Genomic DNA, 15317 nt, shown 5'->3' with positions numbered 1-15317 from the left:
CAGCTGTATATCTGCTTTATATTTAATGGTCATTTAGTACTTTTTATACCTACATTATTTCTTTTTTTTTTTTTTTGAGATGGAGTCTTGTTCTTCGCCCAGGCCGGACTGCCCCAGTGCAATCTCGGCTCATTGCAAGCTCCGCCTCCCGGGTTCACGCCATTCTCCTGCCTCAGCCTCCTAAGTAGCTGGGACTACAGGCGCTCGCCACCACACCCGGCTAATTTTTTGTATTTTTTAGTAGAAATAGGGTTTCACCGTGTTAGCCAGGATGGTCTCGCTCTCCTGACCTCGTGATCCGCCTTCCTCAGCCTCCCAGAGTGCTGGGATTACAGGCGTGAGCCACTGCACCCGGCCTATACCTACATTATTTCCATAAAACAGGGTTTGGGAGAGGAAGAACTGAGTTTAAAAAAAAAGGAATAGGGCATATTGAGATTTGGAAGGTGAGGGAAAAGTTACATGCTGTGAATGTATTTGCCTGTCTCATGCAGGATACTTGGGCTGCTATTTACCTGAAGATGATAGCAGTTGGGCAAATGGAAGTTGGGAAATGGAAGGCAAAGGACGTAGATAGTCTTAAAAAAAAAAAAAACCTTAAAATACTTGTTTAGAAGAACACAGAACAATTGAAATTATCATTAAAAGAGTATTTTGTAGAATTATCCAAATACATTTTAAAATATTAAAGAAATTGTAATTTTTTTAAAATATTGACTTGGTTGATCCAAGAAGAGACAGTAACATAAATATGGCAATAGACAAAGGAGGAATTAAGAAAATTATCAAAGAATTACCTCATTACAAAGGCCCAAGTTTAGGTGATTTTACACGTGCTTCATTTCAGATCTTTTAAAAAATAATAATTACGGTATTATTCAGATCAAAATAATGAAGTATGATTTTTCAGCTATAAAAATTTGGCAGTCTTTAAAGTGTGGATAATAACCAATGTTTGTAAGGATATAAGAAGACATTTTTGGTAGGAGTATAAGATATAGTCTAAAAATTTAGAGTGGACAATTTGGCAATATCTATCAAAATTTAAAATTCCCATACCACTTAATCTAAGAATTCCACAACTCATATTTACCCTACAAATATATCTGCACAGATACCCAGAGAGAAAGATGTACAGGTTTGTACATTGTAACAGCCAGAAAAACTGGAAAAAATGTGAATATGTATCAATAGGTAATTAGATTAATCAATTGTATATGTATACAGTAATATACAGTGATATTATTTAAATGAGCGGGAGGCCAGATGTGGTGGCTCACGCCTATAATCCCAGCACTTTGGGAGGCTGAGGCAGGTGAATCACGAGGTCAAGAGATCAAGACCATCCTAGCCAACATGGTGAAACCCCGTCTCTACTAAAAATACAAAAAAAATTAGCTGGGTGTGGTGGCATGCACCTGTAGTCCCAGCTACTCAGGAGCCTGAGGCAGGAGAATTGCTTGAACACAGGAGGCGGAGGTTGCAGTGAGCCGAGATCGTGCCACTGCACTCCAGCTGGGCAACAGAGCAAGACTCCATCTCAAAAAAAGAAAAAAGTGGGAAAAAGATATATGTGGGGAGAAAAGGACAAAATATGTGAAACAGTGGTTTTCAAGACAGTGGACATCAAGCAAGGAAAGACAGTGTTCCCTGAAATATGAAGAAAAAAATGAGGTGATGAGCCCTGCAATTTGCCAGTTTTCTGTCTTGAGAGACTTTCCAGTCCCAGGATGAGCAGGCAGGGAAGCCCAGGCAGAGCCCAGTAGACAAAGACAAAGCTTTTCAATAGTGAGAGAGCGACTAAGGCAGCTAGAATTTGCAGAGCAGAGTATCAGAGAGGAGAGAGTTGCACAGAGAGAAAACTCTAAAGATCTGTAGAGGGTTCACTTTGTTCATCTGAGTACTGATCAGCACATACATATGTGTGTATGAAGAAATAACTCAAGGCTGGGAAACAGCACCCCAAAAGGATTATAGGCAACAATACCCAGTACTCACACAGGGTTGCAATTAGTGCCTGTTCACACCAGCCAGATTGGAAAACCTTGTGATTTATGAGGCACTGAATAGAGCACTGACAAGAGACTGCCTCAGTAGAGGGTTATAACTAGCCCTTGACCAAACACTGTTCTGATCCTACCTAATAAATCTTGAAAGCACAACCAGAGATGATCAAACTGTTCCCAAGTAACCTAACCAGAACAAAGCTCAAAAATGTTTATAGGAATACAAAAATACCCCGCTCACAGAAGGTAAAATTCACAACATATGACATCCACTCAAGTTTCCAAGCATACGAGAGACTACAACTCATAAGGAGAGAAAAATTAATCATTCAAACTGACCCAGAACTGATATAGATTATAGAATTAACAGACAAGGTCATTAAAATAATTATTATGATTATATTCCATATCTTCAAAAAGCTAGAGGAAAGATTGAACATGTTAAATAAACACATGGAAGATTTTTTTAATGACCTGCATGAAGTTGTAGAGATGAAAAATACAATTTCTGGGAGGAAAAAACATACTCAATGGGATTAACAGCAGATTAGTCTCTGCAGAAGAAAAACTAGTGAATTTGAAGATACAGCAATAAAAACTACCCAAAATTAAACACAGAGAGAAAAATAAAAGGCTAAAACAAAGCATCAGGAAGTTGTTAGATAACTTCCTGTGGCCTAATAGAGGAGCAGTTGAAGTCTCTGAGGGAGAGGAGAAGAGAGAAATGAACAATATTTTCTAAAATAATGGCTGATATTTCCCCAAAATTTGATGAAATGTTAAACGCACAGATCCAAGAAGCTCAACAAACACTAAACACAAGAAACATGAAGTAAACTATACTAAGGTAAATTGTGATTAAATTGCTCAATACCAGTAATAAAGAGAAAAAACACAAAGAGGAACAAGGAAAGGATGCATCCAATTTCTTGTCAGAAGCAATGCAAGTAAGGAAACACTGGAGTACTTTAAAGTACTGGTGAAAAAACAACAACAACTTAGAATTCTATACCCAGCAAATATATCTTTCAGAAACCAAAGTGAAATAAAGACTTTTTCAGACATATCTGAAGATAAACACTATAGGAAATATTAAAGGAAGTCATCTAAACAGAAGGAAAATTATACCACATGAAAATGTGGACATGCACCAAAGAATGAAGAGCAAGGGAAGTGGTAGCTACATAGACAAATACATGTCTTTTCTTACTTAAATGTCTTTAAAAGATAATTGACTGTATACCAATATTTATGGCAGCATTATTCATAATAACCAACAGGTGAAAGCAATTGAAGTGTCCATCGATGGATGAATGAATAAAGAAAATGTGGTATAGACCAGGCATGGTGGCTCACGCCTGTAATCCCAACACTTTGGGAGGCCGAGGCGGGTGGATCACTTGAGGCCAGGAGTTCGAGACCAGCCTGGCCAACATGGTGAAACCCCGTCTCTACTAAAAATACAAAAATTAGCCGGACGTGGTGGTATGGGCCTGCAGTCTCAGCTGCTCGGGAAGCTGTGGCATGAGAATCACTTGAACCCAGCGGGTGGAGGTTGCAGTGAACTGAGATCACACCACTGCACTCTAGCCTGAGCAACAGAGTAAGACTCTGTCTCAAAAAAAAAAAAAAAGAAAAAGAAAATGTGGTATAGCCATACAATGGATAAAAAGCCATAAATACATGCCACAACCAAGGTGAACCTTGATATTATACTAAGAGAAATAACCAGATACAAATGGATAAATATTGTATGATCCCACTTCTATAAGGTACCTAGAATGATCTGATTCTTAGAGACAGAAAATAGAATGGTAGTTCTAGGGGTTGGGGAAAGAGAGGACTGGGGAGTTATTGTTTAATGGGTATAGAGCTTCAGTTTGGAATGATAAAAGTTCTTGAGATAGATAGTGGTGATGGCTGCACAACAATGTGAATGTGCTTAATGCCAATGAAGCATTGACCTATACACTTAAAAATGATCCAAATCGAGAATTTTGTTATGTGTATTTTGCCGGAATTTTTTAAATGAAAAATCACAATTGGCTACTTAAACGGAAACAATGATAAAGTAGCGTAGAGTTTATAATATATGTAGAAGTAAAATTTATGATAACAATAGCACAAAGATGGGGGAAATGGAAATATACTATTGTATGGTTTTTATACCATAAAGTGATATAATGTCAGTGACTGTGATATGTTATAAATGTATTCTGCAAATCCTAGAAGAACCACTAAAATGGCAATACAAAAAGTTATAACTAATAAACCAACAAAGGAGAAAAATGAAATTATTTTTTAAAAATCTCAATGCAAAAGAAGCAGAGAAATGTGGAAAAGGGAACAAAGAGCAAATGGGACAAATAGAAAACAAATTGAAAATGATAAACTTAAACCTAACTGTACTGATAATCACATTAAATGTCAATGGTCTAAACACACCACATTTAAAAGGCAAAGATTATGGCTTCTTAGCATGTGGATGTGTGCACCAACCCCAAAGCTCTCCAAACCCCATAATTTTGAGTTTATGGTGGTTGTATTACACAGGCATGGTTGATGAAATCATTGGCTATGTGTAATTAACTTAATCTCCAGTCCCTCTCCCTTCCATGAAGCTTAAGGGGTGGGGCTGAAAATTCCAACCCTCTAATCATGCCTTGGTCTTTCTCGCAACCAGCCCCAATCCTGAAACTATCTAGGAGCTTCTAGTCACCAGTTACCTGATTAGCAGATAGAAACTCTTATGTTGGGAATCTGGGACTAAGACTAAATAAATATCATAACAAAAGGTGATTCTGTAACGTCTATCACTCATAAAATCACAGGAGTTTTGAGAGATTTGTGTCAGGAACTGGGATGATGAGCAAATATATATATATTTCTTATATCACAATCAGTGTTTGAACAGTATAAGGAAGAAGAAAGAGGTCAACTCAACGTGATAGAGGCTTGTTTTTTTGTCTTGTTTTTTTGAGACAGTCTTATTCTGTCACCCAGACTGGGGTGCCATGGCACAATTTCGGCTCACTGCAACCTCCGCCTCCTGGGTCAAGCGATTCTCTTGCCTCAGCCTCCCCAGTAGCTGGAATTACAGGTGCACACCACCATGCCTGGCTAATTTTTGTATTTTTAGTACAGACAGAGTTTTGCCATGTTGGCCAGGCTGGTCTCAAACTCCTGACCTCAAGTGATCTGCCCGTCTAGGCCTCCCAAAGTGCTGGGATTACAGGCATGAGCCACCTGCCCAGTCATCAGTGTGATAGAGGCTTTTTAACAAAATAGAGAGCAGCTGGTTACAGTTAGAATGAAATAAATGTCATCAAGGAAAGACTGCTGGCAGTATCTTGGGGTGGGTTACCACACTCCAGAGTTTAGTTCTGAACTCTGAGATTTAGAAACTCTATTTTATAAGTATACCTAGAGTTGATCAGACTATCAAGAAAAGACTTTTGCTAACCAGATTCACACACCCACGCAAGAAATGTATAAGCTATAATGTCAGTTTGTAAATATAACAAAGGAATGTACCATGTCAGTGAGTCCTCATATTCACTCTCTAGTATACTTTAGTACCAAGCGGCTGGGAAATCAAATTAGTAATCAGAGCAGTTGATCAAAGACAGTAGGATGGTTTTAAGAATTAGGTCATTTACTAAAGAAACCCTTGATGTCTCTATCTTTCCAGCAATGACAATTTTATGTCTGACAGAGAACATGTCTTTACCTGGGTCCTGCTGGATTAAAAACTGAAGCATTCTTATTCATGTCCCTGTATTTCCAAGTTCAAAGCAAAATACTCTTTGTTCACCCTGTAGCTTAAATACGACTTTAGAAACTGTTCAGTCCCAAGGCTATGCCAAGGTAAACTTGATAGGATTTCAGTAAAGCCCTCTTCTTTATGCTTAGATTCTCTCTGAAACAGCCACTTTCCATTAACCACGTTACAAAATGTCCTTTGAGGTGAAAGACTTCTGTAAATAGCTACTTTCACCATAATGTGTTTTCTCCTTGTCTGCCTCTCCAGATGAACTTTTATCTGTGGCCCCCATGGTACTGACTAAACCTAAAGACAGAGATCACTTGTAGTGTTTAGGGAAAAACAAATGTTAGGAATTTTTTTCTTTGGTTGAAGATTTTAGTTTTGGATAATAGAAGAAACAAGATGAGGGTTTATCTAATGCTGAGTCTATAATCTAGTTTTTCTATTACTGTATGAATTTAAGTGGAAGAAAAGAGTGCTTTTATGCCATAATTATAAGTCTGGAATTTCCATCTATATGTAGAATTTTTTCCTTTGCCATTTTGATATAGCTAAATTAATGCAATCTAAGGCTTTTACTTTGTTACCTGATGTCCTTCCCACTCAATTCATATTTTGAGGATAATTTAAGCTGCTGAAACAGAAGGTAAAGATTTGCGATGGGTTCTCTTTAGAAATTACATTTTTTGCATATAAAAATGTAATATTTCCAAACAGTGTTTTCATACAGTTGCTGCTTTGAGGTTTTTGTTTGTTGTTTTTAGATTAACTCGGGAACATATAAAAAGGACATGGGACCTACTTATTTCGACTCTGGAATGACCTTATGAAATTATGTAACAAGTTTTTTTAAATCATATTCTTTTACCCTACACTCATATGTTTTTCAACATGATTCCACGAAAGATGACGTGCATGACTTTTACTTATTATTGTTTCCTTTCTTTCATATATATATATATATATATATATATATATATATATATTTTTTTTTTTTTTTTTACAGAGAGGGTCTTCTTCTGTTGCCTAGGCTGTCACTGCAGCCTCAAACTCCTGGGCTCAAGCAATGCTCTTGCCTCAGCCTCCCAAGTAGCTGGGATTAGCTATTATTCAGTGCCTATTTCAGATATTCTCTATGAACTCTAAGACTGATACAAGTGATAGTAAGTGTTCTTCAACATGGGTTTTACAGAACCAGTGTTCTATTGAATATTAGTAGGTGCTGAAAAAGGGTTTCATAGTTAAACGTATTTTGGAAATACTGGGTTAAACATGCTCTTTAAGTGCAGAATTCTCAGAGCCTTTAATATATTCGTGGGATGTGAATATCCCTAGTGGAGGCTGTGGTTTGCAGTATTTCTCAAACCAACTTATCCATGGAACCCTTACTTTCACAAAACCTCACATAAGGCTGGAACAGAACAGCTTGGAAAAATGCTGCTATGGAAGCTCTTCACTCACTCTGTTCCAAGTTTTCTGACAAGTGCCAATCCTCTGTTGTAGCAAAAACTGTTGCTACGTAAAGTTTTTTGACTGAGGGTAATAATTATTCCACCATATAGATTCTATTTTACTCTTAATTACAGACACCATTTTTGTCAAGTTGAAGATTGAAAAAATGTGCTTTGGTTATAAAGGAAATGCTTAGAGAATTGACTGATTTCTAAAACTATGAGGCAAAGGGTAGAAGATTGAATAAAATTCAAACTAAAATTTAAATTTTAGTTTGCTGTATCCTCCCTATAGCAATATATCCTGCTATGTTCCATCCTGCCAATCTTAATTTAGTTAGCTAAATAGCCTACCGAAGCTAACCAAGTTTTCAAATTGATCTCTAACTTCTTTGTTTGCATCTTGGAAATAAGAATTTGAAAGAGGGAATGGGGGATATGGATCACAACTATGCCTTCTTTTCTAGTTGAGGAGGGCGTTTTAAGTTTTTGTTTGTTTGGTTTGCATTCTTTTTCCTTCTAGTTACTGAAAAACATGACATCGTAGTGGTTCAAAAATTTTTATTGCTAGGTACATTGATTAAAATAGTATCCAACTCTAGCTGGATGTGGTGGCACATGCTGGTAGTCCCAACAACTCACTGCGTGAGCCACTACACTCTATCTTGGGTGACAGAGTGCGACCCTCATCTTTTTAAAATACATATGTGTTTATTACCCAAGTCTAAGTAGCTAGGTACTTACTTATAAAATGTCCTGTGGTTAATTCTGCTCTTAGGAAAAGATTTACCTGAACATGTGAATCTTCTCTGAATTTACCTGAACATGAGCCTCTATCTAATAAAGTAGCATTCTACACACACACACACACACACACACACACACAAAATTTCTCCCAATCTCATTATCTAGTTTATTTTCTTTATATCATTATATGAAATTATTTTTACTTATTAGTTTCCTATCTGTCTCATCCCTATATACTAGTCTGAGATTCTTATTATAACCAAGGGCTTCATATTATTTCTTTGTATAATTGGGTTATTTGCCTTTTAGTTATTGATTTCTATTAGTTCTCTACATAGTCCAGATACAAGTCCCTTTTCAGATGTATGATTTTCAAAGTTTTTCTCCCATTCTCTGGATTTGCCTTTTTACTTACTTGATGGTGTCTGAGTTACATATGTTCAGTCCTTTAATTCTATGGTTTTCTTGTTTTCCATGTTCAGTTGTAAAATTTCAATTGCCAAATTCCACAAATCTGGGCACAACTACTCCTTTTAAATCCTTATTGCATCCAGTAGAGTGGCCATACATGGTTCATATCTATTAAAGAATTTGTCTTCACAATCAGCCAACTTGATTTCATTATTGATGAGATACTATGATTTACTGGTTTGTTCTCTTACAGGTAAATCGATTTAGTAAGGTGGAAGACAGAGCAATTTTTGTCACTGACCGTCACCTATATAAAATGGATCCCACTAAACAGTACAAGGTGATGAAGACTATCCCTCTATACAATGTAAGTCCTCTGTGCTTCTCTCTGGATAAAGATTCTTAACCTGGTGCTCATGGACCACTAATAGGTCAATAGACTGAAGCTCTTTGGAGCTTTAGGATGCCCATGAATTCCTGAAATTTTATGTGTCATATGTTTTGTAGAAATGTACAGTTTTCTAAAAGGAGGATCCAAAGTTTCCAAGAGATAAATGCAGACGTTTTTTAAAGTGTAAGGACTACGGATTCTTTGTGATCTTTCTCTATTCCTGATCCACTGCTTAAGTGCACTGGTGTATAATGCATTTTCTTATTTGTTTTCATAAGGTTTGTTTTTATATGGAAATGGAATTAGGTAGAAAATCGGTAGGGGATTACTTAAAATATTACTTTTTCTCTTTTAAATGTAAAATGTATGCTGCTTCCAGAATTCTCTTCACCATATATTTGATGCATATTTAGTTGTTGATTGTGTGATCTCTGGTGTAAGTCCACTTTATTGTTCACTATAACCATATGGTTTTCTAATTTCGTCATCATTTTTCATTTGAAATATGAAATTTCGTGGGTATCTCCTTGAATCTCAATACGAGTTTGTTTATTTGTTTGTTTGTAATTTGTCCTTCTTAACAGAGTCTGCTTTACAAGTGACTGTTTATTCTGATTCTTCGGAAAGATCCTACCAGAATATGGGATCTTTTCATGTGTCAGGTGATTTTCCTCTGTTAGTTCTTGAAAAAGGAAGACTGTGTTTGTCTAATACTGGGAACTATGAGGAGTATTACTTAGAGATTATTTTAAATCCTTTTGGTTGCTGCAAGAGGCAATAGGAAACATATTGTTTTACAGTTTTATTTTGCTAAGTCAGGGGTCCTTTTAGTTATAAGGTACAAGGAAGACAAACTATTCCTGGCTTTGCTGAAGGCTTTAGAATGATTTAGACTATGGGGTGGAGATCTGACTTCACTATGCACCCCTCACCCAACCCCCTCACACACATACCTTTTTTCCTTTCAATAGAAAGGCCAATAGATTGCAACTAAGGCTAAAATGATATTATAAGACACTCTTTTTTATTTTATTTTATTTTATTTTATTTTATTTTATTTTTTAGACAGTCTCACTCTGTCCCCCAGGCTGGAATGCAGTGGCACCATCTCAGCTCACTGCAACCTCCACCTCCCAGGTTCAAGTGATTCTTGTGCCTCTGCCTCCCGAGTAGCTGGGATTATAGGCACACGCCACCATGCCCAGGCATTTTGTATTTTTAGTAGAGATGAGGTTTCACCAAGTTGACCAGGCTGGTCTCAAACTCCTGGCTTCAAGTGATCCACCCGCTGTGGTCTCCCAAAGTGCTGGGATTACAGGCGTGAGCCACCACACCCAGCCCTAAAACACTCTTGATTATATATAGTCTTCTTATATATAGACTTACAATCTTCCATTGCAGCCACAGTTTAAGCCTAATAACCCTCCAGTCTTAAAGTAGGAGATGAAGGTAGATGAGACAGGAAATCAAATTTTGTCAAAGTCTAAAGAAGTGTGAAACCAAAAATATTAATTGTGGTATGTGTTTTGTTCCTTTTCCTTGCTTTCTATTAAGGGGAGATTCATCAGGCACATGATATAAATTCAATAAATAGTTAGACAGCTCTTGGAACCGAAGTTGTTTTCCCTTGTTCACGTCGACTGTTTTGTACTTATAGTCACTGTTTCCCTTTATCTTCATCATTATCATTGTTAATTGTTCTTAATAATATCATGACATCATAAAAACTAACAATGTTTAACTACTGTAGTAAAGGTAAAACGTCAATGGGATGGATACACCCTGTTGCAGATGCTGTCAGCACCCTGCCCATACCGTCTTGTATTCCCATACCATATTTGTGCATGCCAGCCTAATTGCCAGCAGCCAGTGTCTTTGTCAAAAAGCTGCCCTCAGGCCGCCAGACCCACTTTGCCCTCACTCACAGAGGGCTGGAAGTGCCTACGCACTCATTGTGTGATGGGTGTGGGGTATAAATACTCCATCTCCATCACTCATTGGCAAAGACAATTCCAGGCTGTTTCACACCATTTCCTAGAGCTTCCCTGCAGGAGTAAACTTGCCGACAGTGGTGGCTGCCTTCTCTCCCCACTCCCTTGCCAGTGTCCCTGAACCTCCCAAATCAACTCTGTATACTCATCAGCCTTTGTCTCAGGGTCTGCTTCTGGGTGGAACTAACTTCAGAAGGGCAGCCATCTTTTCAGAGGGAGCAAGTTCGATGTGATGGGGAACTTCCAACTAGACTTATCATTGTTTTTAAGTCTGAAGCAAGTATGTCAAAATATTAAGTATGGATGATAGGGCATGAGTATTTGTTATATTATTTATACTTTTCTGTATGATTGAAATATTTTGAAATTAAAAACAAAGTTTAAGATATGATGATGCTAATAATAGTGTTGGAGAAGCTAGGAGAGGATGAAGGAAAGTGATTTCAATTTTAACCATATTGAGTTTGAGGTTTTGGTGAAACTTACAAGTATACTTTCCGTAGATAGTTGGGAGTCTAATCGTAGAGAGGGGGAAAGAATTCATCACTTAAAATTTAAGAGTGGACCCATGTATAGTTGGAGGCTGAAATTATGAGTCAAGAGAGAGAAAGGGGGTGAATTATTCAAAAACATCCACAGTTAAATGGTGGGAAAAAGAGAATCACTGAAGGAAATGGAATAAAAAGGAAATTTCTTTATGGTTCTCCATTTTCTCATCTCTCTTTTAATGGACTAAATGAGCTCTAATTTCCCTTCAGTTCTATACTTTTTAAATTCTAGGAAAGAAAAAACTATGAGAACATCATGGTTCAAAATCAAATTGGAAAGTTTTCAGAAATAAGAGTAGTCAATAAAAACATACAGGGCATAGCTAAGGGCGTCCACACTTCTCTCATTCTCCACCTTTCATTTCTCCTTCTATAGAGGCTCCTTTCCTGTTTTAGTTATTCCTTTCTTGCTCCAAGGACAGACTGTGAGCTCATTCTCTCTTAAGTAATGTTTCTTTGCCACCTACCCCCCGCTCGAGACGGAGTCTTGCTCTGTCACCCAGACTGGAGTGTAGTGGTGCCATCTTGGCTCACTGCAACCTCCACCTCCCGGGTTCAAGCAGTTCTCCTGCCTTAGCTTCCTGAGGAACTGAGATTACAGGCGCCTGCCACCATGCCCAGCTAATTTTTTTTTTTTTTTTTTTTTTGTATTTTTAGTAGAGACGGGGTTTCACCAGGCTGGTCTTGAACTCCTCACCTCGTAATCTGCCCGCCTCGACCTCTCAAAGCGCTGGGATTACAGGCATGAGCCACCACACCCAGCCCCATTTTTTAATTTAGTGAAGGTACATAGGGTAGTAAGGGAATCAAATCCCATGGAAAGCCAGGAAATGCTACCATTCAGGTTTTAAGGCAGCTTTAAGGGACCGTGCTATCGTTTAGCCTCCTCCACAACCTGAGTTTTGCATTTCTACCATTCTTTCTCTTTTTCTCTTTGTCTGTCTTCTTACTCGCAGTTACTTCTTTCTTGCCAGACAGCATGGGTCAGCTTTAGGCTAAGGTCTGAGTCAGCCAACTCAGCAAACCATTAGAGTTTCATCTTGCAGTAACATATTGAACACAGTGTCTCAGATAGGGCCTCACCATAGCAACCAATGCTGGGTGATCCAGATCGGTACTTTTGTTCATGCCAAATGCTTGCAAATCTATGCATAGTCTTTCCTTACTTTTTCTGGTATGGCATGGATAATTCCTACTATTCATTTTGGGGTATAACTGATCCCTCCTCCCTCCACTATTTATGACTGTCATCCTTAAGCCCAAGCCACATTTGGACCTTGGTCACAGATCACGCTGAATATTGGGGTGGGTCACTGAGTTTTCCCAGAAGAAAGGAGCATCAGAAGAGAAGTGCTTCAAATAGGCCAGGCTGGCCAGGCATCCTAGGTCCTTGAATCTTCCCAGCTACTCCCCCTCCAATTGCCAGCATCCCAGTCTTTGTCAAACAGGACCTAAAATTGTGCTCATGAATCTCCAGGATGGGTGAAATGTCAGCTGATGTTGCAACTTGGCAGTATGTCTAATAATTCCTGAACGTAGTCTTCATGAGTGCTTTCAGCAGAAAGTGGTTCCTCTGTTTCCTTAACTCCCTCCAGCCACGCACTATGGGACCAGTATTTGTTGTTTTCCTAATGCACTATAAAAAATACCCACCCAATTCCACTATCCTTACATCTCCTAATGCATTGAACTTCTATAAATCAGCAACTAACTTTAACCGGCACACCAGCCATCTCCCATGGGTCACCAGTAGATAGGTTAAGTAACATCTTCCTCCCTGCAGACCATGAACTGCTGGTTTTTCACACTGGGTGGAGTGATCCTCGTTTGCCCCTCCTTGCGAAGGTGCTGCAGCCAATTGCACACCCCCTCTTGAGAGTTGCTTTTTGCAGCATCCTGGTACTCATTTCTTCCTGCTAGGTTTTGAGTTGCAATGAACAGAGACTTAAGGGACCTCAAGTAGATAGGAGGTGGGAGATTTTAAATTGCATCTGGGTCAGAGAGAGTGACAGTCTAGAAATTACCTTCTTTGGGATTTTAGGCAGTTATACATCAGATCATCTGATCACACCCTCAATAACTAAACCATTCAATTCAGATAATTACTAAGTGTTCATTACGTGCCAGCCACATACATATTAGGAACACAGAGGTATCAAAACAGGCAAAATCTCTGCAGTCTTGGAATTTACATTCCAATGGGGAAAAGTATATGTGTGTATATGTATATACATACATCCATGATGTGGTCCATAGAAGGTGATAAGAGAAAAAAATAAAATCAGGAAAGAAGATAGAACGTGTGAGGGGTGTGTAATTTTAAATAGGGTGACCAGGCCTCGCTGAGAAGTTGACATTTAAGCAAAGACTTGAAGGAATTAAGGAATGAACCATATGTGTACTTGGTGGAAAGTATTTTAGACAGAAGGAACAGCAAAGACACAGAGACGTGAGCAGGGAGGAAGGAGCCTTCTGTGGGGGCTGGAAATGTGTAATAGCTTGATCTGGTGGGGGTTTCACAGATGTATACATTTGTAAGAACTCATCAAGCTGTTTACTTGAGATTTGTGCACTCTAGGGCATGCATGTTATACCCTAATAAAAATGGGAGGAGAAAGAGAAGAAAAAGAAGAAGAAAGCAAGCTAACTATGAAGGGGGATAAGAGGAGGATGTAAGTAAAGAGGAAAGTGAAGCAAATTAGGTAAATGATGACTCAAGCCTGGGGAGATTTCAGCATACTTAAAGAGAGGGGTGTGTGAAACACTAGAGTGAAGAGCTCTTCATTGTACCTATAGGTATATACCCCTTTGTGTTCCTAATATTGATTGTATGTACTTTTTCTTATTTATTCCAAGATCAGTTTTGCTGTAGGTCTGTCTCTCTTACTGATTTTGTGATCTTATCATTTACCTCTGCTCTTATTTTTCCTTCTTCATTCTTTAGGTTGTTCTTTTTCTAGCCTTTTTAGTTGGGAGCTTAACTGTTTTGTTTTTAAATTTAGTCTTAAAAATTCATTGAATTTGTAAATTTGTATTTAAGAATGGCTTGAGCTGAACTTCACATGTGTGATACTACCTTTGTTGTTCAGTTTTAATTATTTTGTGATTTCCATTGTGGGTTCCTCTGTAAGCCATGAGTAGTTTGGTAGTATGTTTTTAAATTACTACATAAATAGTAATTTGTGGTACATGTGCTTTTGTGTTCTACGCGGGGAGATCATGTTTCCCTGTTGCTCTTCAGTGCCATATTGGTCATAAACCGAGTGTCCATAACCGCCTCTGGATTCTCTGTTCTATTGGTCTGTTAGATATCCTCGTGCCAATTACTGTTTTGATTACTGTTGGACAAAGGTATTATGAACCCAAAAATTACAATAAATTCCCAGATACCCTCCTTTCACTCTTACCTCTTCCCAACATAGCACTCTCATTTGCCACAACCATACGAAGGGAAAAAGAGCCGGGGATGGTGGTAAAAGGAATTCTGCCAGAAAGGACAGCTTCCTATTTGCCTATTTATATATATATAAATATGCAGCCGCCACTGTGCTCCAGAAGGTTTGGGCCATGTCTGAATCCAGGGGGCCAAAGCTTTGGATTTGCCTAGAAAAATCAGAAGTCTGCATTTTATGTAAAATCTCCTAATTGTTAAGTAGTATGAACTAACTTTAAAACGCCTTGCAAGCCAAATAAACATGTCTATAGGCCATATTCAGCCCCAGGTTTCCAGTCTGCTACCCTTATTAAAAGAGGGCTTGTTGTTTGTTATTTGAAACGAGCTATAACCAGACTCCTTGGCCTCCTCCATGCCAAACTTTAAAAACTCTAAAATCTATGTTATGTGTTATTCTAGACTTTATGGAGCAGAGATAGACACCATTTCTCACTCACTTATAAGGAGCTATAATTGGGTGCAAGCTTTAGGAGAATATATTTTCTACTTCAGTTAGCAAGTAAGGAAGGGAATAAAGGAAATCTCTGATAAGTAGATCTTTCCTAACTTGAG

General features: G+C 38.2%; 1 protein-coding gene and 1 long non-coding RNA gene across 7 annotated transcripts in view; one reads left to right on the top strand and one right to left on the bottom strand.

Moving 5' to 3' along the window:
• The window catches only part of MYO1D (myosin ID), a 379527-nt gene that overhangs the window by 218068 nt on the left and 146142 nt on the right, over positions 1-15317 (top strand). For all 6 annotated transcript variants that reach the window (XM_015119046.3, XM_077970764.1, XM_077970767.1 and 3 more), the window contains one exon: positions 8635-8748. In XM_015119046.3, coding sequence (XP_014974532.1) covers positions 8635-8748 — 114 coding nt within the window. The remainder of the gene's footprint in view (positions 1-8634; positions 8749-15317) is intronic.
• LOC144335435 (uncharacterized) overlaps positions 1-15317 on the bottom strand; it is a 145270-nt gene that overhangs the window by 21156 nt on the left and 108797 nt on the right. The window lies entirely within an intron of this gene.

This window comes from Macaca mulatta, chromosome 16 (assembly GCF_049350105.2).
Source record: "Macaca mulatta isolate MMU2019108-1 chromosome 16, T2T-MMU8v2.0, whole genome shotgun sequence".
Taxonomy (NCBI): domain Eukaryota; kingdom Metazoa; phylum Chordata; class Mammalia; order Primates; family Cercopithecidae; genus Macaca; species Macaca mulatta.
Note: the sequence above shows the minus strand (reverse complement) of the source record. Positions and strands in the feature narration are given on the sequence as shown.